Consider the following 21,022-nt stretch of genomic DNA (forward strand, 5'->3'; position numbering starts at 1 on the left):
TAGTGTACTTGTTGAATGAAACAATCAATGATTGGTTAGATCAACCAGCAGGTGGAATGGTTGAAGAGACTATAAATGTGTGGTCGAGTATATTTGGGGAGATTCAAATACAATAAAGCTGTCTAAAGTTAGAGTCTTAGGGAGGCAAGTCTAGAATTTGAGCATATCTATGAAAATTAACTAATTGGTGAGTCAATGCTGAATTATTTCCCCCTTTGCCGTTGGTCTAAACAACTGAGAATGAACTATTATAAACATGGTTCTTTTTTGTTTATAGAAAACATACAAAGTGAAACCTGATGGGCTCTATTATTCCAACCCCATTTGTCTTACTATTATAGAGTGAAGCTTTTATTTTTTTTATTTTTATTTTATTTTATTTTATTTTATTTTTTTAAAGATTTTATTTATTTATTTGACAGAGACAGCCAGCGAGAGAGGGAACACAAGCAGGGGGAGTGGGAGAGGAAGAAGCAGGCTCCCAGTAGAGGAGCCTGATCTGGGGCTCGATCCCAGAATGCCGGGATCACGCCCTGAGCCGAAGGCAGACACTTAACGACTGTGCCACCCAGGCGCCCCTAGAGTGAAGCTTTTAATATCGATATTAATATTAGCAATTTGTTGAGTATTTTATAACTGAGCACCTATGTACTAAATAAATTATAATACATAATGTTATAATTGAGCCTGTATTTGTAATTTTTTTTGAACAATCATGTACTATGTTCTGTGTAAAGTACTTTACAAAGTTTAGTAATGAAGCAATGCAAATCTGTGTTATTTCCTGACTTACTACCTTTCAAGTGATCCCTCATTCTACGATAAAGTTCAGCTTTTAGGCAAAAAATCTTTTAAATCAATTCTCATCTTAGAGTTCACGTTTTCTAGGAAGGCATTACTGATTGTCCAACTCTGTATTAGGTGATTCTCCTAAAGCCACCCAGTATTTCAACTAAATTGAAAGACCCAAATTATAAAAGTAAGTATTAACCACCCTCCACTAATTTCTTATTACTTACAAATATGTCCTATTTACTTTCGTTTCCTCTGGCATAGATTTCTGGAGGACAGTCACCTAATACAGTTCTAGAAGAGTGATTGCTAAATAAAAACTGAATGAATAGATTAATTGAAGGGAAAAATTACATTAAAAAACAAGATAACCAAACCTTATCTATTTGTCAGGCTCTTCTTGCTTTGCAAAACACCTTTACATTTATCCTATCATTGAGCTCTCTTAACCGATTTGAATCACAGGCATTATCACCGTTTTAGAGATGAGAAAACTGTGTTAACACACGTGTTCCAAGAAACAGGCAAGAAGATAGGAGTACTTGGATGTGAGCCCAGATCTCCCAACAAACTGAGTAGCACCTTCTCCACTACATCTCATGGCCTTCATTAAGGATTGGCTCCCAATATAAAATTTCATATAAGGGATACAACTTCCGGTGGAAGGGTCTGATTGGAAGTGCTAGCTCTGGCACAAAACTGGAAAAAAAAAAAAAAGATGTGTTTTTGCCATTCTCTCATTACTTACAGTTTAAAGTATATTTTGTGAATTTTTAATATATGATGAACAAATATACTCCAGCCTTTTCGAAAATCTTTCTCTCAGCTCTTTAACTCTCACCTACCTAATTCCTTCCTTCTTTCCTAAGGCTCATAGAGGGCGCTAACAAAGTGCTACTCACTGGTTGAGCGAAGCTCCACTCAAAACACACCTCACACTGCAACTGAAAGGCGCAGCGCCACCACCTCAGACTTCCTTCTCCTTTCCAAGGCAGGAGGCGTGGCCAATTTCCCTCATTCAAATAAAAAACCAGGAGATTTGCATGGGGAACGGCTGATCCGTGAGCCTATTGGCTGTTAGTACCATGGGCGTGGCAAATATTACGACCATGTAGCCCCGCCTACATTAATTTGCATAACGGCCCCGGCGCGTGCAAGGGAGAAGCGGGTTTGTTTTTGAATCTGCGGAGGCGGCGGCGGCAGCGGCGGCGCGGCGACTGAAGCGCGCGATACTGAAGCGGCCGCGTTGAGGACGGTTGCGCGGAACGGCTCTGTAGGAAGGAACTTGGTTCCCCCTCCCTCATCTCCCGCCCCGAAAGGTATATGTGACTCCTAGGGGCTGTTATAACCACATTTTCTTAAATTACTATTGTATTTATGAAGAGTCAAGACCGCATTATGGCGGCTGCGGGAGTTGTGTGTGCGCCTGCGCGGTTGCGGAGCTGCGGGCGGGCGGGCGCTGCATGGGAGCACGTGATCTTGCGGGGTCGGGCTCTAGCTGCAGTTGTGCAGCTGGCGGGGCGGTGGCTGCGCAAGCGCAATATTCATTTTCAAGATCTAATGTTCTTGTTGGACGCCATTTGGGTTCTAGATTTAATTTTCCTCGTTCTTGAGGAGTTTCATTTTCTTATCCTCAAATTCCCACATTTTTCAAGGAAGACGTTTCTCTTGTGTTTTACTCTTCTACCGACCTCAAACTCTTTTTATATTTTTCCGGTTCTCTGAGAAGCTGTAAACTTAATTTTCTGTAAAAATGATTGTCACTTGTGGTTCTCGATTATAATTTCACTTTTAGGGTAATGCTGGGTCAAGTTTATATTTAGGAAGATAAAGATCAGCACCTAGTGGTGGTCTCAGGGGAAGTACATTTAATTGAACTGCACATTTGCAAATACATTTTTAACCCTATTTTTACCAGTTCTCTTATCAGGGAATGTTTACAAAGTAGAAACAGTTTGAGTTTTGGAAATATGAGGGGGAAGGGGTATTGGAAGAATCATGTCTCAATCTAAGTTAATGAAGCCTTAATTTTATCAGTTTGTGCTTCTGATCCTACTTGCATTTGAGTTTTAGATTTTTGCAGTCTCTGATCTCTTGTCCATAAGTGCTTCAGTTTGGTCATTTTTGTTACTCTGACTTTTACAATTAAGTCTTTTTTTTTTTTTGCATTTTATTTGTTATGATATGTGAAATAACACTTGGTTGGTAAATTTTTCTTACCAAGAATTCTGCAAAGAACTAACTGAACTGAGGCCTTTATGAGGAAATGAAGTTAACCATCAATGAAAAAACATCAGTTGATTCTTTAAAAAAAAGAATGCCTCATATATATGCGTATGAGGTACAGTTGTGTTTGATTTGTTAGTGTTCCTAGTTTTCGTTTCTTAAAGGTAATTGTAAGTATGCTACTGATTATTTTAGTTTACAGTGGTTGTGTCACTATATTTAAATCTTACATAACACCCCTGGGATAAGTGTTACACAATTTGATATAATTCTATTATTGTGCAAATTATTTCTTACTGGGCTAAAAACTTGTAACTGGTTTTCATAAACTGCACCTGTGGTTTGTGTGTACAATGATTGGTTTCTTGGTTAGTTATAGAACACTAAGTTTAAATCAGTTGTCTGTCAAATGAAGAAGTGGCTAGTACTTTATAATGGTTGGTTAGGGATGTTTTTCTTGCGCAAAGCAAGTACCGTTAGTATTAAGTAGATGTACTTGAAAGGAATAGGTTTGGTTGGTGGATTTTTAAAAAATGACGTCACATTTGAGATAGAATGGAGTGATAGGAAAGATAATTCTTTTTTCTCAACAGGAAATTAGCCGTTCACATAATTCCTGGACCTCTGGACTCTTCTACACAGAAATATTTTTAGAGGGCAGTTGTGTAATCTCTTCCCTTTTTATACTTCTGGGGTGGATTACCCAGCACACCCTTCCCCCACTTCCTGGGACGTTGTTTCAGATGTTTAGAGTTGAAAATACGTTGTATTTTGTATATTTGTGTGTTTGTATTTGTATGTGTATTTATATACACATACATATTTAAGAAAAGAAAAGAACTCTGATCTTAGGGCATGGTACACTTTGCGTTTCCAGAAAAGTGAAATATTTTGGTTTGTGTATTTAAGCTTATGTTTTCATTTGAATATACAAATGATTGCCTCTTAGGTTAATGCTGAAGATTGTAAGAGGTACTAGAAAACACTGAGGAACATAATGTATAATGTAAATATTTCTTAGTAAGATAGTTTTGCTGTTTGTTAGAAAGGCAAAAATACTTCTATGAACTTAAAACTAAGACCAGTGAATTGTCTGAATGGCCACTATTTGTTTGTTATTATTCTTTCAGTAACAAGCATGTTTTGAAATTTTAGTTTGGTAGTTATGAAACCACAAAATTTTGGCACATATGCAACATCTATAACATTAAGACTAGATTACTTAAGGAACGAATACTAAGTTACTGGGGTCATTTAAAACCTTTTTAGTTTTGTAGATTTTAAATATAAAATTAAGTTTAGACAAAAAGGTTTGATTAAGCCATAAACCATTAAAACTATCTTTTTCTTTTAAATTGTGATTTGAATATATGATACATAGATTTAAATACTTTTTTTTACTTATACCACATTTGGAAAGTGTTGAGAATTAGCAACGTTTCAAAGTAAACACTAAATGTTTTGGAGATTTTTGTTCTTTTTCCGTGGCTGATCAATCAATCAATAAATATGGATTGTTCAATAAATATTGATTAGTTAGTTTTTCATTTGGGTCATAATTTCATTTCTGTTCTTTTAATTCAGTATTATATTGTGGACATTTTCCCATTTCCTTATTCTTTTAAAAATACTTTGATGTTCTTTTAATATATAATATTCTTTTAAAAATGTTTAATGGCTGCATAATATTATGTTGTGAGAATATCCCAAATCATCAGATATTCTTCAGATGATTTTAAGTGGTTATGTGATATTATTATCTCTAATAAGAATGTACTGTGACTTACTAAACATTTCTTTCATTGACCATTTGTTAGTTGCCTTTTTCTGTTATAAATAATGCTACAGTGAACATCCTTGCACATGAGTCATGACCTGCATCTTATAATATTTCTTTGAAATTACTGCTTTAAAGGGCTTTTAAAGTAGTTTACGCAATTAATAAAAGCTTAGTTTTTTTGAAAAGCATTTCCCATACCGCCGTCAGTTTGGTGGCTGAAAAGTAGTGGCTCATTAATTTTTTCTTTTTGATAACTAATGAAATTCAACTTTTTAATGTTTATGAGTGCATTTTTCTCATTTTTGTGAATTAGCTGTTTGAGGCTTTTTTATGTATTTTTCTCTTTTTTAATGTTTTTCCTGTTGGTGATTTTTTATGGATATAGCCCTTTGCTATTCATATTTTTGGCAGGTTTTTTTTTAGTTTATTACTATTAAAATTGCTTATGGTTTTATATATTCAGAAGTTTGCCATTTTTATGTAGTAATGCACTGCTTTTTCTTATTTGTGATTTCTTCCAGGACTTCTCTGCCTAGAAAATATGACCTGTTGTGGGATGAACTAAATGTTCACCTATTTTATTTTTTCTACATACTGTAAGGATCTTAAAAAATGTGTTTTAATCTGTATGGAGTTTATTTTGCCGTATTATATGAGGATGTGTTGCTAGTTTCCAGTTTTTCCAAATATCTAGTTTTCTTAGAATTTTATGTTGATGATCTCTTTTTTTACTGCTTTGAGTTACTATTTTTAGTCATAAGTTACTAGATTTGAGCTATAGTTCTGCTTCATTTACTAGGGATAGTTAACTTGGAGTCCATTGGTCTCAGGAGTTCGTATAGATAGGCTTTAAGAGGATTCCTTGGTAGATTCTTCCGTGGATTTCTTGATGTATACAACTTTATGTGAGTGTGCATATGTGCCTTTTTCTGGGGTAAGAGTTACAGTTTTCATCAACTGTTGACAGGAATGTGTAGTATAAAACCTAAAAGCAGGTCAACAAGCACTGTCTAGCCTTATTCATATAGCTGTACTGTATTGTTTCATTTGCTGTAGTGCTGTACACTATATAAATATGTGGAGGGGCAATACTCATAATTTTTTTTCAGAGTTTTCTTAGCTAGTCTTTTCTGTTTTTGCAGATGAACTTTAGATTCATTTGGTTAAGTTTTTAAAAAGCCAGTTATTTGAAGTTTTGTTTAGGATTTCATTAAACCTAAATTGGGGTGAGTTTACATCTTTATACTGTGTTTTTTTTTTTTAAATTCATGAATAGAATACACTTTCTGCAGATTCCACAAAATGTCCTTTTTTTTAAAGAACACTGGGAAAATTTGTGATATGTTACTTTTCATTAAGGTGTTATTTTAGTTGTTTCCTAGTGCTGATGTAATGTTAATAGGGATAAGTTGTTAGAGGATATAGGACTGCATTTCTATTTTTTAATCTGCCTTAGGACATGGTGATATGAAAATAGTGCAAGTATGAAGTTAGAAGTGGGAAAATAGGTTGGCAAGTTAAAGTGTTCTACAGTATTTGAAACCAAAATTTTTCTTTAACATAGACTTTTTTTTTTTAATAGAGAAATGTTGAAAAGTTATTCATTTTTCTGGCCAGGATGGAACCTAATAATATAATAAAGTTAAACATTTTTATTTTTAGTTTCTTTGGTAACTATAAGTTATTCTCTCATAAGGATGTTTTCCTAATTACTAGTATAAATTCATTGTCCATTAAATCTATTCTTTGTGCTCATTGGCTTCATGAAAATAAATCTAGGAAATAGGTAGAAATTAATTGTTAAGATATTATTGGCTTTTATCAAACTTTTTAAATGAAAAATTCCCTCCCATTTTTGGGTCTTTTTCAAGCAAAGTCACTTATAGAAATTTGCATATTTTACTTCTTTTATGTGACCTTTGCTCTTGCAAACTTTTTCTAGTTCTGACAAATTATGATACTTGGTTTTTTAGACTATAATAGATGAGGAATAGTAAAATAGGGACAGGAGAAGTGCCACTGTAGAAACATATATGGGTAGGAGCAAAAAATGATGGCTAGCATTATGATAGTGAAGAGGGGTCAGGTTTCAAGTGTTAGAAGCAGGAATTGAAAAACTTAGTTTTGAGGTCATGTAGTTTGGGTATTAGTATTCCTAAAGCTGAGTCAGTATTTGTAACATGTTCATTATTGTAATTGATGATCTTATTAATGATTCTGGATCATAGAGAGTATTTTTTTAACTTGTTCAAGAAGGCAAAGAACTGTATAATTTAGGTTAGAAAGGTTTCTATTGTAATTTTTAAGTTTTGTGGTATATGGAAGATTCATACATGGGCATATGTACTTTCTTAAGGGAGTCACATGTGGGGTGTATTATGGAAGAAAATTAGGTGATGTTTTTAACATAATGTATAGTAGNTTAAAGAAGAGAAAAAAAAAAAAAAAAAAAAAGACCAGGTAGCTCTGGGAAGCCATAGTCCCTGTAAGTTCCCTAGGGTATCTAGAAATTACCTATCCATTAGTGGAGTTTCTCTTTTGAAATTCTTGCCCATTTGACCTTGTTATGTTCTTTACAGAACCCAAGACTTTAAAAATGATTTTGCAGTGTTCTTTTCAGATTGTCCTGAAATCTGAAGAGTAAGTCAGTGGTTTAACCAGCCATTTTATCTTGTTAAAACAGTAAAGTGAATTCTGAAAAATCAAACTTTGTTTATATATGCTTCGAGTTACATGGTGGAAACCCATTTTGTATTGGAGATAGAGAGTATGAGTGCTGGGCAGCATTTTCATTTTTTAATGTCTGCAAAATGAGAAGACTAGGGCACCAGTGCTTGTTTGTACAATGTGAATGCCTTCACTTTTGAGTTTTGATCATTGCATTTTTGAGTCTTTGAGAGAATGACTCAGGCATCTCCTTGGCCACTTTCCAAAAAATGTGATAAGCCTAAGGGTACAGTAGACAGTACTTTCTTGAGAGACTTTATAATTGGACCTACGTGAATGTGAAAGTCTGAGAAATGATATTAACTTTATCATGAGAAATATTCATTTATTCATGTCTGCAGTTTTTCATTGCTCAGAATATTATAAAAATATTTTGTCATTTTTAAATTTAATAACTAGGAATAATTAGCTATATACCCTTTAATTTGGGAGAGAGGGCCCCTTTGTAAGATGTGAAGTAGTAGTGTCATAATGTCTTAACTATACAGTTTTTTGTCCCTTTCTTTGTATAACCCTGTGCTCTCTGGAGGAATTATTTTCTTGGTGGGTACCTAGGAATTATGTGTCCAGTATACTCTATGGTACTTTTACATGTTAAAGAGAATATGACTTGAATGTTAAGGTAGTGATTCTCAGAACTGGCAGAGCTCTTAAAGGATTTCTCCTTGAGTCAGTCATTCTTAAAGATAATGCCATCCAGTTCATAAAAAGGTAAACCTAGAAGGTGAGAATAGAATCTGCCATTTTGAGAACCAGGAGAAAGTTTGGTGAAACAGTGAATGATGTGACTGCTTCAGCTCATTCTCAACTAAGGCTTTGGAGTTTAGTAGGAGCGTATCTGCCTTATTGCCCTTATTAGATTAAGTGTTTTGAAAGGAAGAAGTAGTGAAAAATGTAGAAGAGAAAAGAGACTGTCTTTGAAATTTTCTCTTATTTCCTTGTAGGTGTTAAATGTCAGGAGCTAATTGGATTGCAATAAAGGCTGAACTGCTCTGTGAGATTATTACCATGGTTTAAGGATGATAAATGTTTATTTCTCTCCTGTAACAATACAGAAAAAGACTGTTTAGGGTTTAAGGTGGCTTTGACTTAACATATGGTTCCAGGTTGAACGTGACTACTCCACAGTTTACCAACAAGGGGCAAGAGAGAAAGGGCAATGGGAGTACACACCTCATTCCTTTGAGAACATGATCTGGAAGTGGCATGTATCACTTTGACTCATGTTTTAGGGGTGAGAATTTAGTCTTTGGAACATACTTAGTTGGGAAAGGAAGGCTGGTTAATGTAGTATCTAGGTGGACAACCATGTGCTCAGCTAAAATTAAGGAATTTTATAAAAGGAAAGAAATGGTTGTTAGGGAACAACTAGCCCTTTCTGCTGTAAAAGTAAGCTGGAGAAGTAGTCTCTCAAAGTAATTCATAATTTGATATTGAAAACTAGTTTTCTGTTATAAGAGTTATAGTTAAAAATCTGTGTCTTCCTTGGTTTCTTCCATTTTTTGAGAGAGAGAATAGGGGAGAAGCAGAGGGCGAGAGAGCGAAAATCTTTTTTTTTTTTTAAAGATTTTATTTGTTTATTTGACAGAGAGACAGCCAGTGAGAGAGGGAGCACAGGCAGGGGGAGTGGGAGAGGAAGAAGCAGGGTCCCAGTGGAAGAGCCTGATGTGGGGCTCGATCCCAGGACTCCGGGATCACGCCCTGACGCGAAGGCAGATGCTTAACGACTGAGCCACCCAGGCGCCCCAAGAGAATGAAAATCTTATGCAGGCTTCTTGCCCAGTGTGGAGCCTGACGTGGGACTTGATCTCATGACTCCGAGATCATGATCTGAGCTAAAATCAAGAGTCAGATGCTTAACTGACTGAGCCATCCACACACTCCTCTATATTTTCCTTTGAAGTGGAATTTTGAGAGCTTTGTATTCATGATTTGTGGTTGAGATTCTAGTTATTATATTTACCTTATTTGGTGGAATACTGCCCCTTTCTTCTTGCCTTTGCAAACATATTAAAATCATGTTTAGGTTTGCAAGATTAGAATTATAATTTAATATTAAAATCTCAGTGTAATATTTCATTTATTTATTCATTCATTCATTCAGTTTACTATTTTAAAACTTTGCCAGTTAACTTGCTTATCTTAAGAGGGTGAAAGATTGTGGGTAAGGACTGTGGGTAATGACAATTGTTTGAACTACTTGTTTCAGTGTCAAAGTTGACTGTGTGTTTTTAAAATTTTTTTTACATTTAAGTAATTTCTACACTCAACTTGGGAGATTAAGAGTCACATGCTCCACCGATTGAGCCAGCCAGGTGCCCCAAAGTTATGTTTTTATCATCTTTTCCAGATCTTATTTTTCTTTTGTAGCTATATGTGTGAAATACACATTTTGAAGATAGAAAATAATGATTTTTGAGGACTTTGTAATGCACACAAGTAAAAAGATTGTGGTTGTAAATTCTTTGCATATAGGTAAAACTTACCTGATTAATAAATAAGTAATTAAAAGCAGCTTTCTATATAAGTAAAAAAAAAAATACCATGTAAGGCACAGAAAGTGAAACTGTAATAGGGGAGATCAAGGAAATCTTAGGGGAATTGTATTTTAAGGGATGAATTAGAAGGATATTCTCAGTAAAGGAAATAAATAGGGTGTTCAGGGTATCAGAAATGAGAAAGAAGATAGTGTGTTAGGAGAAGTCTGAATAGCTCTCTGGTATATGACATAAGATCCTTGATATTGTAAGAGTCACTGCTGCCATGGTGCCTACATAATATAACTAATAAAGGGTGTTGTTATTTTCAGCTGGAAGTTTTCTAATTTCTTTTGTTTGACTCTGCTTTACTTCCTATCTCACTTAAAGGCATTTATTCCTTTCTATTTCTATGTTTATAGTTGTGTAGTGCTTCATAAACTTTCTGCAGTTAGGAATTACATCTTATTGACATGTCTGGCAACTGTCACATTTTAAAGAAAAACCCCATCTAATTAGGAATGATAAGGGCACTATTAAAAGAGTAAGATTGCTTTCCACGTTGTCTTCCTTAATAGTCAATAAATATTTGCTTATTGAAAGACTAGAACCCTTTTGTCTTAGGTGGCGGTGCAAGAAAGGGAAGTAAGATATGCTAATTCCTCTTTTCCTTTAACTCATGATTATCCACAGATGTCAGACTTTTTAAAAAATAATTAAATACGTAATTTACTTAAGCACTCACTGGATAAGTTGTCAAAAGATTTGACAGGCACTTGCATATGAAAAATTATAAATTGTGAGTCAAATTTTAGAAAAAATTCTTCCATCTCGTTCATTACAAAATAGAAGAAAACAAGGAAATACCATTGCTAACCTATTAATAGGTTTCTAAGGTATAACTCTGAAGGGCAAAATGTATACGAATTAATAAAGTTTTGAAAATATGGAATAACAGAATTATTTTGTGTTTTATTTTTGTGTAATTCTTTCCTTTCCCACCAAACTTAAGTGATTTAAAAGTTGGAAGATAGCAAAAATGAAAAAAGAAAAAGAGAATTTTCCTAAAATCAATAATATGGTGAAGTGGAAAGAACAGTAATTTTATATTGGGATCAGGGCATTTAGAATCTCCCAGCTGCATTAATATAAAATGGTGGTACCACCTACCTGGTAGGATGGTTGTGAGGGTTAAATGAGATTAGATACAAAAAATGGTTAGCAGTTTTTTGTGGCACATTTTTCTTCTCTGTCTTCAATCAATTGATGAATCAGTTAGTCAAGCATGAATATTTAAGAGGCAGCTAGGTGCAGCTATAGGGAGCCCTTCAATGCAGGAGATTTATAGAAAATGACAATATTCTTGATTACTGGAGCTAGAATTAAAATGTTATTTAGAGAAGTAGTTTTATGATACCACTCACTAATAGAGAAAAATAAGCATTTAAAAATGTAGTGTGTTTGCAAAAGTTTCTGAAGGAGTCTAGATTTAGGACTGTTTTATTACAGAAAGTATTTAACAAATAAAAGCCCTGCAAAGTTACTAAATTTACTAAGTTTACAGTAAGCTTCTTCATGGAAAAGAAGCAGCCATTTTCTCACAATAATTATTTATTTTTAGAGTTTGTCAGTTTTTTTCAGATAATCGTTATTGCCAAAGTTAGAGATGAAATCATTCATTTTGGGGACTAGATCCACAAATGCCTTTTTTTTTTTTTTTTTAATTTAAGGGTGCACAGTACTCCCTCCCCTTTATTTACTTTCCAGGTATGGAACTTGCTGGACATGCTCACTCAAAGTTAAGGCAAAACAAAGTGTCAGTTTTCTTCTATAACCATTCCTGTGGCTAAGTTCCTGCCCCTTAAGACACAGATTTTGTTTGTTTAATGATCTTATTCTTTATTTTTTTTTCTTGATACTTTATTTACACAGGTCTAACGAGAAGTTGTTTAATACCAGACTTCTCTATTGTCTGGTTAGGAAATCTACATACATTTGACTTGAGGTTTAAGAATTAACTTCTGTCTAGATGTTTTGTAAAGTGTAATAATTTTTTTGTCTGCTTGATTACAAGATCAGGAACCAAGAGCCATCTAATTCATCTCAATGAGTGTTCACCTGCAGTACTTAAAACTAGGGTCTTATGGTTCTGAGATTTCCATATTTGTCAATGTCCTGGTCTGTTGGGAAGTGATATTCTTATTCCTATTAAACTTAGGAATCTATGAAGTATAGAAGACATACTAAATTAGGTTCTGGGAGGACTTATTAGACGTCATTTCTACGTTTGAGGTGCAGTCATTTCTACATTTGAGGAACAGTCCTTTTTCCCTGTTGTACTTAATTTTAAGCTTTCTCTTTTTTAAATGTCACATTTCTCTTGTAGTCATGGTTACCAATTTGATTTATCCAATTTTATCCTGATAGGAAGGAAAAGATTCTTATTGAAACTATGTAAATTGCTTTATAAAAAAGTAAAAATATTCAGTTAGATAAGTCCAATCAATATATTCAGTATTTTTCTACAGAATTGCTCTTTAATTGTTCTGGTGGCTTCTTATAACCTATATTAAGATCTTTCACAGATTATTTTTCCCCTAGAATTCTGAGGATACTGGATCAAGATATTTAAATTATTATTTATACAAAGTATATTTTAAATTGAAGTTTAAAGATAGATAAAAAAGAAAGTGTTTAAGTGTTTTCCGTATATAACCATTAAAAATATTAACCGTAGTTAAATCAGTTCATTTTGTCCTAGGTAATTCTTGTTTTCCTTGTCTAGAAATAAGTAATCTACTTACACAAAGTTGTCTGCACTGTACCAACAGAATCATAGAAGTGCTGACCCGTTCTCTTGATACAGTTATGACAGATGTTGATTTATGAAGGTGATGTTAGCTTTATACCAGGAAGCCTGTATCCTGGAGTCTCTGCTACGTAATAGTAATAGTTAAGATGATTTGGTATGGTCCTTACGTTTATTTAGTAGACAAGTATCCCTTAGGTACAGTGGCAGCAAGAATCTTGACTCATTTTTATTTCTTTAGTTTCATTGCTACAGTTGGCCTAGTTGCCCTCTACATGTGGTACACTGCTGTAGTCAGAATTTTATTTACCATGAATTCTTTACTCTTTGTGTAGCACCTTGTTTTCCATGTATCATGTCTTCTTATTGGTTTATTCTGTCATTAGGGGAAGGGCACCCTATTCTCTAGTAACTTTTTTGAGAAAGAGTTAATGGGAAGTATATTTTTTTGAAACCAGGGGTGTGTGAACATGGTTAACTATATTTTTTAGATTGTTGATAGATAGTTTGGCTAGGTATAGAAATCTAGGTTGGAAAATATTTTCCTTCAGAATTTTAAAGGCACTGTTTCAATATCTTTTTGCTTCTATTACTGCTGAGAAATCTGAAGCCATTCCTATTTCTGATTTTCCCCTCACTGGAAGCTGTTAATCTGTTAATAGTCTTTGGTGTTTTGAAATTTCACTGTAATTCTTGGATGTGGATCTGTTTATCATTGTTTGCTGGCATTCATCAGGCCCTTTCAGTTTGGGAACTCTTGTTTTTCATTCTTGAAATTTTTCTTAAATGATTTCATTGGTGATACCTTTCTTCTGCCATTCTGTCATTCCAGTGTGAATTTTTGGAGGGGTACTTCACTTTTCTTAGATTTTTCCCCCTCCTACTTACAACTCTGGTTTTTTGTTCAATTAGAGTTCTTCAACTTTATCACCCAGTTCTTCTATTGAGTTTTTCATTTTTTCTGTCATGTTCATCATTTCTGCTTTTTGGTCCTTGCCTGTAGTATTCCCCTTCCCTTCCCTTACTGCCCCCCCCCCTTTTAAAGTAAACTCTGTGCCAGTGTGCGTCTAGAACTCATGACCCTGAGATCAAGTCTCATGCTTTACCGACTGCGCTGGCCAGCTAGCCAGGTGCCCCTAGTATTCTGTTCTTGACACATGACTGCAACATCTTTTCTTAGCTGTGGATATTAATTTTTTTTGAAGTTTTTTTCTTGCATAGTTTTTATGTTTTCTTTTTTGCTTTGTTTTGGCTTGTTTTTGGTCTCTGTCTTCCATGTTGGACTTTAATCAGTTGCTTTTTTCTTCCTTGCCTGACTGTATTATATATTGTGGAAGATTAAAAAGTTGATTAGAACGGCACCTAGGTGGCTCAGTTGGTTAAGCATCTGACTCTTGATTTCAGCTCAGGTCATGATTTCAGGGTTGTGAGGTTGGGCCCTACATGGGGGTCTGTGCTGGGTGTGGAGCCTGGTTAATATTCTCTCCCTCTCCCCCTCCTCCCAGAACCCCCCCCCCCCCCAGAACCCCCCCCCCCCCGACTTGTGCACATTCTCTCTCCCTCAAAAACTTTTAAAAAAAAAGTTGATTAGGTGGACGCCTGGGTGGCTCAGTTGGTTAAGCATCTGCCTTTGGCTCAGGTCATGATCCTGGGATCGAGTCCTGCATTGGGCTTCTTGCTCAGCAGGGAGCCCACTTCTCCCTCTGCCTGCTTCTCCTCCTGCTTGTGTTCACTCATGTGTGTGCGCTCTCTCTCTGACAAATAAATAAAATCTTTAAAAAAATTGAAAAAGTTGATTAGAAAAGAATGTCTATGTTTGTCAGCTTTTAACTTCTCTTTGGCTTATCTGGGTGGGCTGTTTTGAGAGCTCCCAAGACCTTAAGATCTTGAGTCTTGTGCTTTTTAGATATCTCTAGAGAATAGTTTTCCATTATCTTGAGTGATAGTAAAGCAAAGTTTATTGAGTGACAATACAAAGCTCCCAAAGAGGGAGGGGACCCGAGAGTGTTGACCTAGTTTTCTTATTTTCATACATGGGGAATAAAGGTCTGATTGCCAGCATTCTGGAAGATTAATGGAAGAAGCAGATTAGGGGTCTCTGCAGTAAGCACTCAATCCCTCTCTTTTTGGTATGCTACTCTAATTTTTAACTGTGGATGTTGTCTTCGTATTTTTGCTAGGATTGTGGAGAGGAGGTATTCAGTGGAATGTGCTGAGGATATCTAGTATATCTTACTGATTCACAAACAACTTTGACTAGTAGTCCCTTTTTTAGTCACACCATCCAACTATTTGCTCCCTTCACCTCAGTTGGCCTAGTTCTCTTAGTTGCTATGTCTTTTGAAGTTGCTGTCATGTAACTTAAATTGGTTCTTGTCCCCAGTAAAGCGTGGAATATGATATTTGGGCAACTGCTTAGTTAGTTACCAATGGTTCTGCTTATTTTCCAGCTCCCAAATCTTTTAGCTATTTTCTCTTTTAGTTTTCTCCTCAGTTTTGAGGATTTATGCTTTTAAAAAATACCTTTACTGTAGTTTTAGTGGGATTTGAGGGAGTGGGATTAGGTGTTTCCATTTCATTACCTTAATATCCTTTGAATGTTTGGGTTTTTTGTATGTATAAGGTTGGTAATAATATGTAACTAAAGTGTATTGACTAAGTAAAAGTATTTCTACCTAATACAGTGAAACCTTTTATTTAGGTTCTATGGAATTTTCAATATTTTGTATACGCAAAGTATTTTAATAGTATGATACCTGTTGTATAAAAAGGTTATAGTAGTTGATTGTTAATTCTCTTCCAATTCTCATTGTTACTTGTGCGACTCCTAGCAAATGGTTATATTCTTTTCTCATAGAACTTTGAAACACAATTTAGATTTTTATTACACTCTTATTTTACATGATCATTGTAAGACTGAAAAAATGAAATGAAAACATTATATGAAAAGTGCTAGTTTATATTTAGGAAGAGCTAAAACATTGGGTAATCATGGAAATGTTTACCTGACATAAATAGCTTCCAGGTGTGTTTGCTTTTACAAATAAACAGTGATTCAGTTTATTAGGAATGATCCTATCTAAAATAAGTTTCTTATATGACAACTAATCAATGTTCTTTCTTAATAAAATTTAAGAAAAGTAAGTAATATATTTACATTCCATAATTTTTTATAGACACTTTTTAGAGTTCAGCTCTTCTAAGCACATAGTAAGTCCTGTGTTAAAACTGTCTAAAAGCTGAAAAATGCTCTACAAAAGGTATTTTTCCATCTTAGATTTTGAAGATTTTATTAATTTTAGAGAGAGTGGAAGACAGCATGAGCAGGGGGAGGGGCAGAGGGAGAGGCAGAGAATCTCAGACAGACTCTGAGCTGAGCATGGAGCCCTTTGCGGGGTTTGATCCCACAGCCTTGAGATCATGACCTGAGCCCAAACCAAGAGCCAGATGTTAAGTGACTGAGCCTGACCCAGGTGCCCCTACATCCTGGGTTTTAAAGTACAAAGGCTTTTTGAGTCATTAGTTGACTACTTTTTTCCTATCTAGTAAGAGTTGAGATACTGAAAATGAAGGTTCTTAAAGATGTAGAATTTTCTGAGATTTTTGTGGTAGAAATGAAAACACTGGGACTTAATTTCTGTTCACCATCTATTGAGCAAATACTGTTTTGCATTATGGAAGTGAATGAAAAATGAATTAAGTTGTGATTTCTATCCTTAGGGACTCATGTATAAAGATAGAAGTAAAGAAATATGTTAAGTATAACGATGGTAGGCACAAAAGATCTTGAGAGTGAAATTATACCTGGCTTGGGAGGTGGGTATAGTAAAGAGAAAAGAGTAAGGAAAAGATTGTTACTGATGAGATAATTTAGGTTGAGTCCTGAATAGGATTTGTCTGGTGAACTAGGATTGTTTCTTTGGGATACTGAGTGAAACATGTTGGCAGTGGCACTAGTTATCAGAATAGCAGCCTAAACCATTTTCCTTTTCTAAACTATTTTCATGATGTGTAGAAACAGAACCAGTGTGGGAAGGGATGGGTGAAGGAAGCTCCATGGGCTCATACTGAGTGTAGTCTAGCATGTATTTCAGCTCCTGGCACTCTTGTGAAGTTATTTAATCTTTGAGCCTGTTTCCTTCACTCATGAATTGGAGGTAATACCTTCCTTGTAGGATTACTGTGAGAATTTATTGAAATGATGCATGTAAAACTTATCTGAAGGCTTGATCTATATTAATGTACCTTCCTACTCCTTTGTCTTTTAACTGCTGTGTGTAAAGTAGGTAATCAGTATAGTTATTGTTTTACTTATGTGCTTTGGGATAATAAAGTAAATCTAGTAAATTGGTAGTAAAATGATAGTAGTGGCTGGAGGAGAATTGGTACAATGAGGTAATGTATGCCTTTTACTTTGAGATCTAAATTGTGTGAAAACTAGTTCTTATAGCCAGTAGTAGTAGTCAATAACTTAGCTTCCTCAGGAAAGCTTAGACTGAGAAAAAAGTAGTTAGGATTTACATTGGAAAGGTATTTGGCAAGACAGGGGAGGCTTGGGGTGAGGGGGATGGGACAGGGTACATTTGAAGGTGTTACATAATTTGAATTTTTGTAGAACAGACTTCCAAAAGAATCTGCTATCCTGAATATTGGAAGCTGCTCACTTGGCAGCTTTAAAAGTTCTGGTTATTTGTCTCCCCAATAACCTTAGTCCCATTTCAGTGCTACAGTAATGCCTATCTTGTTTGAATCTTTTGCAGTTTACTGACCTCTTGCTTCTAAGGAATAGATTTGAGCGACCCTCAGAGAATGTTACATTTTTGAAGAATTAATGTGGCTTAGTTAAGTGTAACTTTTAAAAAAATCTAGTGTAGTACTTGAATAGTCTTCACATACGTTATCCAGTTGGATCTTTTAAAAAGCTGAGTAGTTAATTAATTGAATCTAAATTAAAAAAAAGCGAGTTACTTTTGTTTCATTTTAAAATTTTATTACTGGAAAAATTTAAATATATACAGAAATAGAATGAAATAATCAACTCCATGTGCCCATTGCTTAGCTTGAACAACTATCAACTTAATGGGGCCAGTCTCCTTTTGGCTATACCCCTAACCATCTCCTTATACCCTTAATGAATTTTAGTAAATGTCTACATGGTGTGCTGGATAGACAAAAGATTACATAGGGCAGCTAGATTTTAGGAAGGTAAACCAAGGAAAAGAGAAGGAAAAGGTGGACTTCCTAGATAATAAATCAAACAGGTTTTTTTTCTGTGCTCTTGTCCCTCTCTTCTTCTCTTGATGGGTAGGTTACTGCCACGACAGATTTGATGGGATCTCTCTCAAATTTCTTTTGTTAATATACCCACTTTCAGATTGAATTTTACTCTGTTCTCCCTATTTTCTTTTTTCCCCCCAGGAGTGTCTACATTCTTTATTTTTATTTGTTTTTCACTCATATTAAAATGTTGGGAGGTCTGTGGCAGGGCATGAAATTTAATTTGCCCTGGAACCAAACACTCACCTAGAGATGTCTTTGTGGCCATCTGGACTACTAAAGAGAAGAAATTTATCTTTACGGTAGATTACTCAAAATAAGCTTTGTTACCATCATAGCTCTAATGACTCTAGTCTCTTCCCCGCAGTTATTTAAAATTATTGTCAAGATTCAAAAATTTGATTGCAAGCTTTAACTATTCTGCTAGATTTGAGTACTTTGGGGCTTAGACTCTGTGGGAAAAAGATCTTTAATTAGCCTTCTATAAATGAAAATTGACTACCAGGATTTAAACAACTTAATTTTCCAGAAATTATAAAAATTGGCACTCTTTTCATGATAAAAGTACTATAAAAGACAAAAAAAAAAGGGCCTTGAGCAGACTTTTTTTTTTTCTGGACTGAAATGGAGGCTTTCTTTCAAGCGAATTCCCTGATGTTTGCTGTGTGTGATTTGGCTCTATCTCTGTAACTGCTAATATGTGGCATGGACTTTAGGCTGTGTGGGATCTGGATGTGCCCAAAGTCTGTATTGCAAGTCCGCATTCACAGGCATTGTGTTACAAAACTGGCTTGCTGCCTTCTCTGTTTTCTGTGTCCTAAGCAGCTGCATTGTTTGTTGCAGTATATGCATTAGCTGTTGTCTGTGTTCAGTTTCCTGCAGACTGACAAAGTGGGAGGGGCTTTGTTTGATACATAGCTGAGTTTTCACTGTGTGAGTTCTTGAGTGCACATTGCAGCCATCTTAATTACACTTTAGTGCAACTGAGACAGTGCAGCTGTCTCAAAATGGCTGCTGACCTAGTCTTTGTAGCTGCTTAGGCAGCAACTATGCCAGTGAGGAGACTTGGCACATGCACCAGGACCAGAGGTAAGAACCAATTACTCTTTATCTTTGAACATTTTAATTAAAAAATATTTGAATTCTACTGAGTTTACATAGCAAGGTGAACTTAGAGCTTGCTTGCTAAGAAGTTTAAGTGTTTGCTTTAGGCTTCTTTTATGGAAACAGTACATAGGATGGTGAGGTCAAAGGTTAAATTCCTGTAATTTCTCACCATCTTATGTTCTGTCATTGCCAGAACATTTGATCACTACAATAGTATTTTCTGGGCCCAATTAACTTAATATTCTTTTTGTGTTGGATATTTTAGTTTGCTTGATATTTTTTGGTAGAAATTAAAAACAGTGTATTTATTGAATAGATTTTTTTTTGAAAGAAACCGTAAATAAGCCTTGTTTTGCATGAAGAGAGATTTCTCTCTCTGTGTGTGTGTGTGTGTGTGTGTGTGTGTGTGTTTTGGAGCTATTGTTTGGTAGCTTTCTGAGAAGAATGTTAATTCTCTGACTATAAGTCATAGTTACAGAAAGAAAAAAAAATTTAAACACTTAGATTTTTTTTGTACTGGGTTCTAATTCTTTCTCATTATGCTGCCTCCTCTTGGCCATTCAATTCTTTCACATTTTTAAGGGTGCTAACTTTTTATTCTAATTACTTTTTGCTTAAATTGTTATTCAGATTCGGATTTTGAATTTAGAAACAAGTTCACATCTAGGTCTGGATACCCCTTTTCTTTCTAGCTAATGTATTTTAATGCGACAGAGCTGAAATAAATACTCAGTTGTTTTAGTTAATTGATATTAGTTGTTGATGTTCACTTTAGTCTTAGTTTAAACCTTATTCTTATTTAAGAATAATGTAATTCAATGATTTTATACGTTTAGTTTCACAATTTTAAAAAAGCTTTCTTAACATTCTTCTGAAGTTGAAACATTTATTGAGATATGGTAAGGCCATGGTGACCCAGAGAGTTAGGAGAATGAACTTCTTATTTACATAATATTTCAGGCAGCAGAAATTTTAAGCTCTAATGTTTAAATTGTGGTACTTATTAAAACTTTTTTGTAAATGGTATAGTACATTTCTCCAGTTTTGTTAAGAGTATTATGAATATATCCCTGACTAATATGACACAGAACAGTAAGTTTTTGAACTAAGCACAGCAACTTTAGACGCAACTTTTTGCACATTAAATTCTTATGAAGGACCCCTGTATTTAAAAGGGATATATGTGGTACTTTATTATTTTGTATTTATTTTACAACTTAGAAGTATAACATTTACTTATTATAAGCTTATTTAATAAAATGAGAACAATTAGGCTGTTATGATAAAAAAGTTTGAAACCAGATCATATATCACAATTATAATCTGGTAGTAGTGTCAGGATCTAGGTTGCTTAGTTGTGAACTTAAGGTGGTAAGAGACTGTAGAATTCAGTTTGAAAAGTATTCTAGAAAGTGAATTCTTTATGTTCTTTTTTAATTTCATGAAGTTAGAGTATAAGATCTATATTTACATGATTTAACAGTTTGAAGTTGCTGCCTTGCCACAAAATTGCATTTATATTTGTTCCAATTTTTTTTATTATATTATGTTAATCACCATACAGTACATCCCCAGATGTTCCAATTTTTTTTTAACAAAATAATATTTTTGTTAACTTAATCATTGGTCATTTATTCAGTAGTTTCAGATATATTTGGGATCACTGGTTTAGTTCTGTCAGCAGCTTTAGCACGTTTATTTCTCTTTCATTAGCTTACTACTTTGTGAAGTTGTTAGGACTCTTTTTATGTGTTATAATGGATTCTAATAACCTGAACATTACTTTATATAAATCCACTAACGTGAGCTTGCCCCCTCAGAAGGGAA

General features: G+C 34.6%; 1 protein-coding gene across 4 annotated transcripts in view; it reads left to right on the top strand.

Annotated features, from left to right (window-relative positions):
• The first annotated feature begins 1,940 nt into the window (after positions 1 to 1,940).
• ATF7IP (activating transcription factor 7 interacting protein) overlaps positions 1,941 to 21,022 on the top strand; it is a 121,191-nt gene continuing 102,109 nt past the window's right edge. For 2 of the 4 annotated variants that reach the window (XM_019798301.2, XM_002917971.4), the window contains exon 1: positions 1,941 to 2,111. Coding sequence is in view for 2 of the 4 variants with exons in the window: in XM_019798300.2 (XP_019653859.2) it covers positions 19,161 to 19,177 (17 nt within the window). In the remaining 2 variants the exon portion in view is untranslated. Of the gene's footprint in view, positions 2,112 to 18,319; positions 19,178 to 21,022 lie in introns of those variants that run through there. The other 2 variants (XM_019798300.2, XM_034646030.1) reach the window with 2 other exon arrangements.

This window comes from Ailuropoda melanoleuca, chromosome 16 (genome assembly GCF_002007445.2).
Source record: "Ailuropoda melanoleuca isolate Jingjing chromosome 16, ASM200744v2, whole genome shotgun sequence".
In the NCBI taxonomy this organism is placed as follows: Eukaryota; Metazoa; Chordata; class Mammalia; order Carnivora; family Ursidae; genus Ailuropoda; species Ailuropoda melanoleuca.